Below are 14,489 nucleotides of genomic sequence, written 5' to 3'. Positions count from 1 at the left end.
GGTCATTTTCAATCTACGACTGTTTGTGGGACATTGCTGTGCGCAATTGGCTGCCGCGTTCGCCCACAAATATACAGTCAATTCACTTTACAGTGTGTTCTGTGAAGCGCTTCGGGACGTCCTCCCGACGTGAAAAGCGCTGTATCAAATGCGAAGATTATTATTATTATTATTAAGAAATAGTACAGGGATGAGCCTGAGCCACTGGCGGTGTTGGTGACTGTGTTCGGGGGCCCTGGCGGTGTTGGTGACTGTGTTCGGGGGCCCTGGCGGTGTTGGTGACTGTGTTCGGGGGCCCTGGCGGTGTTGGTGACTGTGTTCGGGGGCCCTGGCGGTGTTGGTGACTGTGTTCGGGGGCCCTGGCGGTGTTGGTGACTGTGTGGGGGGGCCCTGGCGGTGTTGGTGACTGTGTTCGGGGGCCCTGGCGGTGTTGGTGACTGTGTTCGGGGGCCCTGGCGGTGTTGGTGACTGTGTTCGGGGGCCCTGGCGGTGTTGGTGACTGTGTTCGGGGGCCCTGGCGGTGTTGGTGACTGTGTTCGGGGCCCTGGCGGTGTTGGTGACTGTGTTCAGGGGCCCTGGCGGTGTTGGTGACTGTGTTGGGGGGCCCTGGCGGTGTTGGTGACTGTGTTCGGGGGCCCTGGCGGTGTTGGTGACTGTGTTCGGGGGCCCTGGCGGTGTTGGTGACTGTGTGTCGGGGGCCCTGGCGGTGTTGGTGACTGTGTTTGGGGGCCCTGGCGGTGTTGGTGACTGTGTTCGGGGGCCCTGGCGGTGTTGGTGACTGTGTTCGGGGGCCCTGGCGGTGTTGGTGACTGTGTTTGGGGGCCCTGGCGGTGTTGGTGACTGTGTTCGGGGGCCCTGGCGGTGTTGGTGACTGTGTTCGGGGGCCCTGGCGGTGTTGGTGACTGTGTTCGGGGGCCCTGGCGGTGTTGGTGACTGTGTTTGGGGGCCCTGGCGGTGTTGGTGACTGTGTTCGGGGGCCCTGGCGGTGTTGGTGACTGTGTTCGGGGGCCCTGGCGGTGTTGGTGACTGTGTTGGGGGGCCCTGGCGGTGTTGGTGACTGTGTTGGGGGGCCCTGGCGGTGTTGGTGACTGTGTTGGGGGGCCCTGGCGGTGTTGGTGACTGTGTTCGGGGCCCTGGCGGTGTTGGTGACTGTGTTTGGGGGCCCTGGCGGTGTTGGTGACTGTGTTCGGGGGCCCTGGCGGTGTTGGTGACTGTGTTCGGGGGCCTGGCGGTGTTGGTGACTGTGTTCGGGGGCCCTGGCGGTGTTGGTGACTGTGTGGGGGGGCCCTGGCGGTGTTGGTGACTGTGTTCGGGGGCCCTGGCGGTGTTGGTGACTGTGTTCGGGGGCCCTGGCGGTGTTGGTGACTGTGTTCGGGGGCCCCTGGCGGTGTTGGTGACTGTGTTCGGGGGCCCTGGCGGTGTTGGTGACTGTGTTCGGGGCCCTGGCGGTGTTGGTGACTGTGTTCGGGGGCCCTGGCGGTGTTGGTGACTGTGTTGGGGGGCCCTGGCGGTGTTGGTGACTGTGTTCGGGGGCCCTGGCGGTGTTGGTGACTGTGTTCGGGGGCCCTGGCGGTGTTGGTGACTGTGTTCGGGGGCCTGGCGGTGTTGGTGACTGTGTTCGGGGGCCCTGGCGGTGTTGGTGACTGTGTTCGGGGGCCCTGGCGGTGTTGGTGACTGTGTTGGGGGCCCTGGCGGTGTTGGTGACTGTGTTCGGGGGCCCTGGCGGTGTTGGTGACTGTGTTCGGGGGCCCTGGCGGTGTTGGTGACTGTGTTGGGGGGCCCTGGCGGTGTTGGTGACTGTGTTCGGGGGCCCTGGCGGTGTTGGTGACTGTGTGGGGGGGCCCTGGCGGTGTTGGTGACTGTGTTGGGGGCCCTGGCGGTGTTGGTGACTGTGTTGGGGGGCCCTGGCGGTGTTGGTGACTGTGTTTGGGGGCCCTGGCGGTGTTGGTGACTGTGTGTCGGGGGCCCTGGCGGTGTTGGTGACTGTGTCGGGGGCCCTGGCGGTGTTGGTGACTGTGTCGGGGGGCGGTGTTGGTGACTGTGTTCGGGGGCCCTGGCGGTGTTGGTGACTGTGTTCGGGGGCCCTGGCGGTGTTGGTGACTGTGTGGGGGGCCCTGGCGGTGTTGGTGACTGTGTGGGGGGCCCTGGCGGTGTTGGTGACTGTGTGTCGGGGGCCCTGGCGGTGTTGGTGACTGTGTTGGGGGGCCCTGGCGGTGTTGGTGACTGTGTGGGGGGGCCCTGGCGGTGTTGGTGACTGTGTGCCCTGGCGGTGTTGGTGACTGTGTGGGGGGGCCCTGGCGGTGTTGGTGACTGTGTTGGGGGGCCCTGGCGGTGTTGGTGACTGTGTTGGGGGGCCCTGGCGGTGTTGGTGACTGTGTTGGGGGCCCTGGCGGTGTTGGTGACTGTGTTCGGGGGCCCTGGCGGTGTTGGTGACTGTGTTCGGGGGCCCTGGCGGTGTTGGTGACTGTGTGTCGGGGCCCTGGCGGTGTTGGTGACTGTGTTCGGGGGCCCTGGCGGTGTTGGTGACTGTGTTCGGGGCCCTGGCGGTGTTGGTGACTGTGTTCGGGGGCCCTGGCGGTGTTGGTGACTGTGTTCGGGGGCCCTGGCGGTGTTGGTGACTGTGTGGGGGGCCCTGGCGGTGTTGGTGACTGTGTTCGGGGGCCCTGGCGGTGTTGGTGACTGTGTGGGGGGGCCCTGGCGGTGTTGGTGACTGTGTTCCTGGCCCCCGGTGAGAGTCGGGGGGTTGCCAGGGTAATGGCAGCCCTGATCTGATTGGTGTGTGGCCGCCATGTGACGCGGGTCCCACTCAGACAGAAACTGAGACGGTCACAGAGAGAGGGAGTGGAGTGTGTGAGAGAGACACAGAGAGAGAGGAGTGTGTGAGAGAGACATAGAGAGACGGAGTGGAGTGTGTGAGAGACTCAGAGAGAGGGAGTGTGTGTGAGAGACAGAGAGAGGGAATGTGTGAGAGGGAGAGAGGGAGTGTGTGAGAGAGACTCAGAGAGTGGGAGTGTGTGAGAGAGACACAGAGAGAGGGAGTGTGTGTGAGAGACACAGAGAGAGGGAGTGTGTGTGAGAGACTCAGAGGGAGTGTGTGAGAGAGACACAGAGAGAGGGAGTGTGTGAGAGAGACACAGAGAGAGAGGGAGTGTGTGAGAGAGACACAGAGAGGGAGTGTGTGAGAGAGACACACAGAGAGGGAGTGTGTGAGAGAGACACAGAGAGAGGGAGTGTGTGAGAGAGAGACAGAGAGAGGGAATGTGTGAGAGAGAGGGAGTGTGTGAGAGAGACACAGAAGGAGAGTGAGAGAGGCACAGAGAGAGTGTGCGAGAGGCACAGAGAGAGGGAGTGTGTGAGAGAGGCACAGAGAGAGGGAGTGTTTGAGACACAGAGAGGGAGTGTGTGAGACACAGAGAGGGAGTGTGAGAGAGACAGAGAGAGGGAGTGTGTGAGAGAGGCACAGAGAGAGGGAGTGTGTGAGACACAGAGAGAGGGAGTGTGAGAGAGACACAGAGAGAGAGAGTGTGTGAGAGACACAGAGACCGGGTGAGAGACAGAAAGAGAGGGAGTGTGTGAGAGACAGAGAGAATGTGTGAGAGACAGAAGGAGTGTGTGAGAGTGAGTGTGTGAGACACACAAAGAGTGTGAGACATTCTATGTGTGAGACATAGAGAGTGTGTGAGAGACTGAGAGGGTGTGTGTGTGTGTGTGAGTGAGAGAGACAGATAGAGGAAGTGTATGAGAGAGGGAGTGTGTGAGAGACACAGTAGGACACTCAAAGAAAGAGTGTGTGAGGGAGAGAAACAGGATGACAGGGTGACAGAGAGACACACACATACAGTGACAGAGAGCGGTAGATAGTCAGTGAGAGAGACACACAGACAGACAGAGAGGAAGAGAGAGGAGTGCAGGTAGAGGGGAGGGAGCTGTGGCCAGACGGGCTTTGGGGTCTCTTAGCCTGGCTCATGTCTCTGTTACCGTCTCCGTTTCGCTCCTTCTTTAAAATGGCCGGAGACCAGGAGCTGATCAGCGCTTCGGAGTTTATCACAGGTCAGTGACCACTTCCCCCCCCCAACACTCCCGTCAATAATCACTGTCATTGATTGATTGATTCATTGATGTTTTATCTGCAGATCGATTATATTTCGCAACTCTGAGAAACAAGCCCAAAAGCACGGTGAACACACACTACTTCTGCACCGACGATGAGTTTGTTTATGAAAAGTAAGTGTGTTGGAGCGGGTTTTCTGTGTTTCTCTGATTGATGGATATTAATAATTATTATTGACTGATGGATATTACATGTATATTAAATAAACGCTAACATTAACTTGTCTGCAGTTTCTATGCAGATTTTGGACCACTCAACTTGGCAATGCTCTATCGGTACGGCTGCAAACTCAACAAGAAATTAAAAGTAAGTTCACTAGAGAAAATACTGTAAATGTAACACTATGTGGAGAACTGTAGTGTCGTGGTTAGAGCACTCGTCTCACAAACAAGAGGATTTGGGTTTGATTCCTGGGCAGGGTGAAACGTTGGGCATGTTTCCTTACTTCACACTCCTACTACCTAGCAGTGAGTTGGAAGCTGGTTGTTAGTCGATTGGAAGATCGCTTTCTGGGGGTAATAATCCCTTCAAAATAAATAAAAAAATAAATAATAATTTGTTCACTCAATCCATGACTGTTTGTAGGACGTTGCTGTGTGCAATTGGCTGCCCTGTTTTGCTCATAAAATATACAATCAGTGCACTTTACAGTATATTCTGTGAAGCGCTTTGAGATGTCTTGAAGACACAATAAGACACTATAACAAATGCAAGGATTATTATACAGAGCAGTGAGTGCCTCCCTTCAGCCGCCCTAAAAATTCTCTCCAACAACTCTCATCAGCCAATGACGCAATTAGGAACTTGTCTGGGAAATTTTGAGACTTTCCTGCTCACTGCCTTTTACTAACCTATTCCTGCGATTCCTATTTGCTTTTCTTGTTTTGGGTTTTAAATCTTTGAAGGCAGCAAAACAAACTTATACGTTTTTACCCTCCCTGCCCTCAACTCCTCTTGAGCCAAACCCTTGGGTCCAAATCCCTGATTGTCCAGCACCTTGGGACATCCTCTTGATGTGAAAGGCTCTGTGTAAATGTAATTTGTTGTTGTTGTTGTAGTACTGTCTCCCTTTCATCATTTTAAACACTTCTATTAAGGGAGCATCTCCCTGTTTCCTGGCCAACAATCATCCAGACAAAATTGGTCATTCCCTTTATGGGTCTGTGGGATGTTGTTGTGTGCCAAATTGGCTGCCTCGTTCCCCTACACAAACCGTCCCTGGACTTTACAGTAAAAATCCAGTGAAGCTCTTTGAGATGCTTTGAAGACATAATAATATGTTGAATCAAAAGGAAAGATTATTATTGACCCTCTGGATCGTCTCTTTCCGGGAGGGAATCTTTCCTCATTGTACTGCTGCCGAAATCTGCAATGAACTCAGTCATTCACTGTCAGGGGCAATAACTAAATATCTTCGTGAAATAGGAGAGAATGGCACACATACTCCAGAGGTAGTCACCCCTAAGTCAATTACACATTTACAATTGTCTCTTGTGACTTGCACACAACTTGCCCAGATTCCATGCTCTCCCCGTTCTGCCCACGCTCTGGACTATTTGCTACACTCTGGGCTATATATGTTTTCGTTCCCTCATCACTGACCCTGAGCTGATAACCAATTACCTCAGTCAGACACTGACCTCCTTATGGGGATGTTCTCATCGGAGGACTGTAATCTGTGGCAAAAGCCGTTACATGGTATTATGTTGCTGAGTGGCTGAGGCTGTGGGACACAGCGAAACAGGCTGACTCCTGGGTGCTGCTCACAATAGGCACTCAGATTTTTTTAATTCTTTATTTTGACTTTTAATGAAACTGCCGCTGGGTGAGGTTGTGTTATTAAAATGTCTGAGTTTTGGGGTTGCATGATTGAAACAAGATTTTCAGAAGTAATAAAAACTCAGCTGCTAGAGTAGGAGACTGAGATGGAAATGTTGCGTAGTGGTTAGCATGCCCATCACGCAAGCAAAAGGACCTGGGTTTGATTCAACAACAACAACAAAATTACCTTTGTAGAGCGCCTTTTACGTTGGGAGGACGTCCCAAAGCGCTGAACAGTCAGGTGTCGGGGCCCGAGCATGGGGGAGGGATGGTATAGGGGTGAGGGAAGGCAGAGAGGTGGGAGGGCGACCGAAGGCACAATCGAAGAGAAGGGTCTTGAGACCGGCCTTGAAGGAGGCAAGGGAGAAAGCGAGGTGAAGGGACCATGAGATGGAGTTCCAGATTGTGGGGGCAGAAAGGCTGAAAGCCCGGCCACCGAATGTAGGGCGGGTCGGGCGGGAGTCATGGAGCGGACTCGGAGCCCGCTGAACGGAGGGAGCGGGCAGGTTGGTAGGTCAGAGAGGTAGGAGGGGGCAAGGCCATGGATGGCCTTGAAAGTGAGGACGAGGATCTTGAATTCGATCCTCTGGGGATGGGGAGCCAGTGGAGTCGGGCGAGGGTGGGAGTGATGGGGTCGCGGAGCCTGGTGCGTGAGAGTACACGAGCTGCAGAGTTTTGGATGATCTGCAGCTTGTGAAGGGAAGGGTTGGGAAGGCCGATGAGGAGAGAGTTCCCGTATTCGAGCCTTGATGTGACGAATGCGTGGGTGAGGATTTCGGTAGCCTGAGGGGTGAGGAAGTGGCAGAGTCTGGCAATGTTGCGGAGGTGGTGGTAGGCAGTGCCGGTCATGGTGCGGATGTGTGGGAGAAAGGACAGTTCAGGGTCGAACAAGATACCCAGGTTCCTGACTGGCTTAGTGAGGTTGAGTGTGCAGCCGTGGAGGCTGATGCTGCCAGCACCTGAGGTGATTCATGGATGGGAGAAACCTTGGACAAGTATCCTTACTTTACACACCTTGTTTATCTAGCAGTAGGTGGGAATCCAGTTGTTAATCGATTGGAGGGTCGCTTTTCTGGGAATAATAATCCCTTTATTAAAAACAATTATATTGGTCACTCAATCCACGACTGTGCGCACTGCTGTGCATAATTGGCTGCCATGTTTCACCCCCAAAATATACAGACAATTCACTTTACAGTATATTCTGTGAAACGCTTTGAGACAGACATGATAAGGCACTTTATCAAATGCAAGGATTATTATTGTTGGCAATTCCCTCCACACTGGGAGAGGCTGCTCTGTGCTCGACCCCAGCCCTAACTCGAACCCCGGCCACTGTCCTGCCGGCTGCTTTGGGTTTATAGCGGATTCTTTTTGGATTAATCTGAACAAGTCGTGACGTCTTTACTTGCAATCCAGTTACTGCCGGCAAGGCATCCCTGGGCTTGTGTGTGAATGGCTTTCTGTCTTTGTGTGCATCTGTGTGTGTTTCTGTGTATGTGTGTGTTTCTGTCTGTGTGTGTATGTGTTTCTGTGTGTGTGTGTGTGTGTGTGGGTATCTATCTGCGAGTGTGTGTCTATACACAATGTCTCGCTGGGGGAGCGGGTGTGTCTGTGTTTGGATTAAGTGTTACTGTGGAGATGCTGCCACTATTATGGATTATTTTACTTACTTTGAAGAAGGGAACGTTGTTGCTAATAATTAACCTGTGAAGCTTTGACCTATTGTGGGTGTGATTTATTGTGGTGCACTTACGCGGTTCACTGTACACGTTACAATCTCTCAGGTTGTGCAGTGAAGGCCGTGAGCAATTGGCCAGTTTGTTTGTCTCATCACTGGAGGTTTGGCCACAGCAGTTATTCCAAACACAACACTGGCTGCAGCATGTCAGCGCTGTTTTTCCTATCCAGTCACCAGAAAGTTTAGCTACCAGGTCCAGGTACAGATCCAGGTCATGAATGTTCAATGAACCCAGTTCCTGATCCAAGAAGATGTGCAGTACCTCAACAACAACAAATTACATTTTTAAAATTATTATTACCCCAAGCGCAGTGATGGACCCCCGTGGCTGGTTAGCAAGAGTTAGAAGAACACACCAGTCACCAGGGCTGAAATGTTTCCTACTCGGCACCAGTTAACCCTGCGAGCCAAAGTCCCAGCGGATAGCATGGTTCTGGCTGGACAAGCAGTGGGAAAGCTTGCCAGGCAATATTTGCAATTGGAAGTTGCTTGTTTTGAGCTAGGTAAAGGGAATTTGTCCTGGTGTCCTGGCCAACAATTGCCTGGATACAATTCATTTCATGGCTTAGGGACATTGCTATGTCCAAATAGTAATCCTTGCATTTGATATAACGTCAGGGGACTGTCTCAATGTGCTTCACGGTCTGTAAATGGAGTGACGATAATTTGTGGGTGAATCAGCACACATCAGTGACCTGCAAACGTCAATGAAGTGAAACTCCAAAATTGATACCAATTTTGCCTTTAAATAGTCACTAACTACACTTTACAGTGAATCACTTGAAGTGCTTTGAGAGTTTCTCCTGATGTAAAAGGTGCTTATACCAAATGCAAGGATTTTTTTAACAAATCACCCCAATGTATCCTCTGGGGTCTCCAAGTCTCGGCTCTTCCCAGCCTGAGCCTGAATATCCCTCCGGGACACGCGATTCCAGACACGGGGAATGTCTCCGCCGTGTGTCTGACACACATGAAAACCCATTGTCGTGCTTAGTCTCCAAACCAAACAGCCGACTGAGGAAAAAAATAAAAGTTCCCTCGTGTAAAAGAGGAACAGCAATGTGACACCAAACTCCATTCTTGCCTTTGGCTGATCAGGTCTCTGCCTCAACATCGGTTTGTAAAGATGTCTCTTCTGTTTCTTTGTCAAATGGCTTTTGGAAGTTTGTCGTATCACATTGTCCTAAACATTGATCAGTGATGCACAAGTGAACCCTTTACACTCTGAGCTAATTTCTGTTAGATTTACTATAACATGATTTAATCTGCTGAAAGCACTGAATGTGTTGTGTGAATTAGTGGACATGGAGAATGAGCGGCGAGGCAGGTTGTGATTGTATCCCTGTTGGATTTGATGCCAGTTTCGTCCTCTACATTTCTTTCCTTAAAGTGAGAATCACTCGGGAGAGAAGGATATTGTGACGGGGGCAGGAATTCAGTGTCATCTGTTAATGTGGGTGAGAGGAGGGCGCGCATGTGCGGCCACGGGCGTGCGCGCGTGGCCGTGGGCGTGCGTGTGTGGCCGCGGGTGCATGGGTGTGGTGCGCGGGCGTGGCCGCAGGCGCTTGTGGGCGCGCAGGTGTGGCTGGGGGTGTGTGTGTGTGTATATGTGTGGCCGAGGGTGAGTGTGTATGTGTGGCCGAGGATGAGTCTCGTGTGTGTGTGTGTGTGTGTGTGTGTGTGTGGCCAGGGGTGTGTGTGGCCAGGGGTGTGTGTGTGTGTGTGTGGCCAGGGGTGTGTGTGTGTGTGTGTATTGTGTGGCCGGGGTTGAGTGTGTGTGTGTGTGTGTGTGTGTGTGTGTGTGGCCGGGGGTGAGTCTGTGTGTGTGTGTGTGGCTGGGGGTGAGTGTGTGTGTGTGGCCGGGGGTGTGTGTGTGTGTGTGTGTGGCCGTGGGTGAGTCTGTGTGTGAGTGTGTGGCCATCCTGGCGCCTGGCTTTGGAGACTGACTGTTCTCCACAGACAATGCCTGATTTATGGTGAATTATCTTATTTTTAGATTGTATTTAATGTAGAATAATGGGTTACAGGTTTAATACGTCTGACCTTCATAAATGCAGTCAGTGCAGAATGTAGTGACAAGAAGCGGTATAAAATCTCTTCCTGCCTCATCCTCTCTCTCCACTAATCCACACACAATAATCTCTCAGCAGATTAAAAACATTTTCTATTCAATCACAGATGGAGGCTATTTCATCCCTGCTGGTGCTCTCTCCCCATCGTGTCTGTGCTGGTGCTCGCTCCCCCACTGGAGCTCTCTACTCTAATCCCATTCCCTGCTCTCTCCCCATCGTGTCTGTGCTGGTGCTCACTCCCCACTGGAGCTCTCTACTCTAACCCCATTCCCTGCTCTCTCCCCATCGTGTCTGTGCTGGTGCTCACTCCCCCACTGGAGCTCTCTACTTTAATCCGATTCCCTGCTCTCTCACCAGCATATCATTCTTCTAGTATCCAATTTAAATGTCATACTTTCATTCAATAACCTACTTTTGGTAACACATTCCATCAGCATTAACCCTAAAAAAGAATGTCTGTAATCTCCCACTTTATGCTTGAAGCACTGACTGAGTTCATGCCCTCTGGTTGCCGATTTACCCCTGATTATGTGATCCGCTCTCAATTCCGATAAAAACAACTCCAGTTCTTTAAACCTTTTATTGTAACTGCGAACATGCCCATTACAGTGGGGATTAGGTCAATAAAATCACTCCCTGTGTGGGAGGGAACTAATAATAATAATGGTCTGTGGGTGTGCGGGGGTGCTCTGTGGGTGTGGCAGGTGCTCTGTGGGTGTGGCAGGTGCTCTGTGGGTGTGGCGGGTGCTCTGTGGGGGTGGCGGGTGCTCTGTGGGTGTGAGGGGGGCTCTGTGGGTGTAGTGGGGGGCTCTGTGGGTGCAGGTGGGGCTCTGTGGGTGCGGGGGGGGGCTCTGTGGGTGCGGGGTGGGCTCTGTGGGTGTGCCCCGGCCCGAGCACCTCGCCCTGAAAATGCTCCCCCTTCTACTTCACCCTCCTCCCTCCGCTAGTCTCAATCAGTTGTTGTGGTTGACTTGTAATTTGTTTTTATTTCCTAGTCATTTACTTTATCAAGAAAGAAGATTGTGCACTACACCAGCTTTGACCAGAAGAAGCGAGCCAACGCGGCCTTCCTGATCGGTGCCTACGCTGTAAGTGATCGGTGCTTCATAACAGATGGGTATTTTGAGGAACTACGTTTGATGTTTTTAGAGAGAAATCATTAACAGTATTAATCTTTGCATTTGATAACCCAACACTTCCTCAGCTGTAGTAATTGGTGATTTGGGTTTTGTCACAGCTTTGCCCAGTCCTCTCTACCTGAGGGTTTCTCTTGAGGTCGTGTGAACATGTCAGCCTTGTCCTGCTTTCTAGGTAACTGAGGAGACAGTGTGGTCACTGTAGCCCGGTACGACTAGCTGTGGGGAAGGAGTGTGAGCCTGTCCTGGTCTGTGTGGCTCAGTGTTCCACTTAGCCATTCTTTTCCCCAGTCATTCAAAAAGTTTTAGTGGCGTCTTGTTATATTGTGTATTGCTTCATACACAAAGCTTTCCTTTCACTGCTCATAAACCTTCCACACAAAAGCCTTTCAGCTCTGCCCACCAGAAGCTGATACAATCTCGAGTCTGACTAGAGATGAGTTGGAGCACAGGCCACGAAAGACTTTCCCAGCTCCTTGTCTCGGCTCCACTTTCACTTGTCTCCGATTTCAGTCTTTTACCTTTTTACTGTCTATTGTAAAGTTTTGCAGCTTTGCCTGTAGGTCTGACTCTTGTTTCCAGCCACACACTTTATACGCTGGGAACAGCATTTTTTGCTCACTGTCAATTCCGGGCAATGAGTGGTATATTTGGTGCCAGAGTGAGGGATGGGGATGGTGGAGGAAGGGAGAGCTGAGAATCAGATTCCGATTAATTCACTTCCATAATTTGCCCAGTACTGTTGGACATTGTTGTTATAGGAACAATCGGCCTTGGAGTTGGGTCAACTTACTTTATTGCCTCAAACTCTTTAAACATTTTTTGTGCTGATAAAATACTAGGAGCAAAATAGTGTCGTTGCACAGAGGTGTCAGAGCTGAATCAATCCAACATTTAAAAACTCAATAAATGCTTGGAGAATGAAACTCTTACAGGGTTTGAATAAAGAGCAGGGAATGGGGTTAGAGTAGAGAGCTCCAGTGCGGGAGTGAGCACCAGCACAGAGCGAGCGCCCTCCCCCCAGCCTCCCTTGCCCACCAACACTCTTCTCTCCACACTCGCCCCCCCCCCAACCATTAGTGATGTGACCCAGCCAGGAAAGCACACCATTGCTGCTGTAAATATTTCATTAGTTGGATGTGAAACATGAAGCCGGAGCCGGATGATATATTGTTCGTCTATTTTTATATTTATTTTCCATCTGTGAAAATATTTAATCTGTAGATAAGCAGTTCGCGCGATGTCAGACGGCTATCTATCGTTCGTGGCTGTAACTATTTACTCTGCCCCCAGGCCGAGTGTTTTGCACTGTTTAGTATTTGTGAACCTGGTGTGTTACCCACATCTCAAAATACCACAAATCCAAAACTTTATTCCCGAAATCATTCAGGGAGGAGTTTCCCTCCATCTTCCTGTTATTGTCATACTGCCCCCCCCCCCCCCCCACCCACCACACATTGCCCCCTGGTCTTTTACCCCAGCATTACACCCCCACCCCCGCATTGCACCCCCACCCCCACATTACACACTCGCCAATTACCCCCACATTGCCCCCTCGCCCTTTACCCCCACATTGCCCCCTCGCCCTTTACCCCCACATTACCCCCTCCCTGGTCCCTCATCTGCAAAATGTATTGACCGTTATGTCAGGATCTGAGTGCCCAGGCGGATAGGGGTGGGGTTTAGGGGCCAGCTGATGCCTGTATCTTTGCTGGCTCGGCTTCTGTCACAGCGTTGCTGGACTCGCTAATTGTAAATTAAACTGATTTCTCTCTTTTCCCCAAAAGGTTATTTTCCTGAAGAAATCCCCAGAGGAAGCGTACCGTTCGCTGGTCGCTGGCAAGAATCCCCCATATCTGCCGTTCAGGTACCTCGCACCTTGCTCCAGGCCATGTCAGCACCATGTGTTACAAGAAGCTTGAGGCTGAGTGTGAGACAGTGTGAGAGCAGAACAGCTCAGTGTTGCCACCATCTCCTACCCACAGCCCAGACACACGTTCCTTCCCATGGAGCGATGGTTCCACCAGTTGGAGGTGCAAGAGCTTGAGCAGAACCTGCTTACCTCTCACACACCTGGAAAGGTGGATTCCAGGTGCTGGATATAAGAACGTGTTCACCCACTTGGACTCACATTGGTAGAATGTCCTGATGCTTCACAGGATTCACTGTGCAATGTAGTGACTGTGTATTTTATAGGCTAATACAGATGTCTTTTACCTGGGTATCTTGGATCTCAAGGCTTGTGCACGTTTCACCTCACACGCACTTTCCACGTCAGGAGGAGACATTGGGACACAGTATATTATAGGTACATATTTCGGGAGATGTTGAACAAGACACAGGTGGAAAGGAAGCTTGGATTGTAACTGAGTGAGTCCAGGGAGTTCAGGCTAATAATATCTATGAAGGTTAAATCAAGTGAGAGATTTTCAGAGACTAATTGGAACTCGCCAGTGAGCAGAGACGTGGCGAGACTCGTGATGAGCGCCGTCTCTGGATGTGACGTCCACCTGTGTCAGAAAGTTGTGACTTGAGCTGACTGTGAGGACCTGCAGCGGGGTGAGGTCAGTGGCATGAGGGGTGAAGTCAGTGGCATGAGAGGTGAGGTCAGTGGCTTGAGGGGTGACGACAATAGGATCGTGGAGCCTGGTGCAGAGTTTTGGATAGTCTGCAGCTGGTGTTAGGGAGGAGCAGAGCTGGACAGCCTGGACAGTCCTGGTTTTTGTCACCTCACACAGTGGGAACCAATATTCAGTGGGAAATATTCAGGTCAGGAAATAATTATGTTATTTTCCTTTATGGTTTTTGCTGCTCACAAAGTTGTGCTCATAAAGAAGTGGTGTTTGTGACGAGGGCAGCGTAATTGTCGCTGACAGCTGGCCCGTCTGTTAATTGGGGACACCAGTTTGGCCTGTCCAAACCAATTCTATGCTGTCTCGCACACGGGGTCACTCAGCTCCTGCTGTGTGTGTGTGCGTGTGTGGGGGTGGGAAGGGGGGGTGCTACGTGCCTGTGTCTGGGAGGTGCTGTGTGCGTAGGAGGGATCTGTGTGTATGTGTCTGGACGGGGCTGTGTGTGTGTAGGGGGGTGTGTTTGTGTGTCGGCGGGTCGGGGGCCTGTGTGCGAGTCGGGGGCCTGTGTTTGCGCGTGTGCGTGTCAGGGGGCCGTGCGTGCATGTCGGGGGGACTGCACTATCATGCGTACAATCGCTGTTGCACATTTCTGTGCATTTCACAAACATGCTTCTACAGACATAACATACAGAAATATCTCCTGGTGAATGTTCACATCTCGGCAAGTGCTCTGGAGGTTTGAAAGCTGTGACTGAGGCTGGAGACAATTAAACAGAAATATTCCCAATTGGTTGATGGGGAAATTAAGTCGATTAAGGAAAAAATTAAGGTTGTGGGTTGAAGGGCAACTATTAGGCCAACGACAAGACTGTATATGAAGTTTCATATACAGTCTATATTAGTCATATAGACTGTATATGAAAAGTGGAGAGAGAGAGTTAGATCCCAACCCGTTCCCTCTCACCAATGTGAGAAGTACCCCTCCACACACCGACAAACACGCACATGTACACGCCCCCCCCCCCCCCCCCACAC

General features: G+C 51.8%; 1 protein-coding gene across 3 annotated transcripts in view; it reads left to right on the top strand.

The window, feature by feature from the left end:
• Positions 1-14,489, top strand: part of cdc14ab (cell division cycle 14Ab) — a 40,391-nt gene that overhangs the window by 1,784 nt on the left and 24,118 nt on the right. For 2 of the 3 annotated variants that reach the window (XM_042335418.1, XM_042335416.1), the window contains exons 1-5: positions 3,884-4,050; positions 4,134-4,224; positions 4,342-4,417; positions 10,741-10,833; positions 12,669-12,748. In XM_042335418.1, the coding sequence (XP_042191352.1) occupies positions 3,966-4,050; positions 4,134-4,224; positions 4,342-4,417; positions 10,741-10,833; positions 12,669-12,748 (425 nt within the window). In that variant the 5' untranslated portion in view covers positions 3,884-3,965. Of the gene's footprint in view, positions 1-3,883; positions 4,051-4,133; positions 4,225-4,341; positions 4,418-10,740; positions 10,834-12,668; positions 12,749-14,489 lie in introns of those variants that run through there. The other variant, XM_042335417.1, reaches the window with a different exon arrangement.

This window comes from Callorhinchus milii, unplaced genomic scaffold (assembly GCF_018977255.1).
Source record: "Callorhinchus milii isolate IMCB2004 unplaced genomic scaffold, IMCB_Cmil_1.0 Scaffold5, whole genome shotgun sequence".
Classification (NCBI taxonomy): domain Eukaryota; kingdom Metazoa; phylum Chordata; class Chondrichthyes; order Chimaeriformes; family Callorhinchidae; genus Callorhinchus; species Callorhinchus milii.
This window is presented reverse-complemented; position numbering and strand designations above follow the sequence as displayed.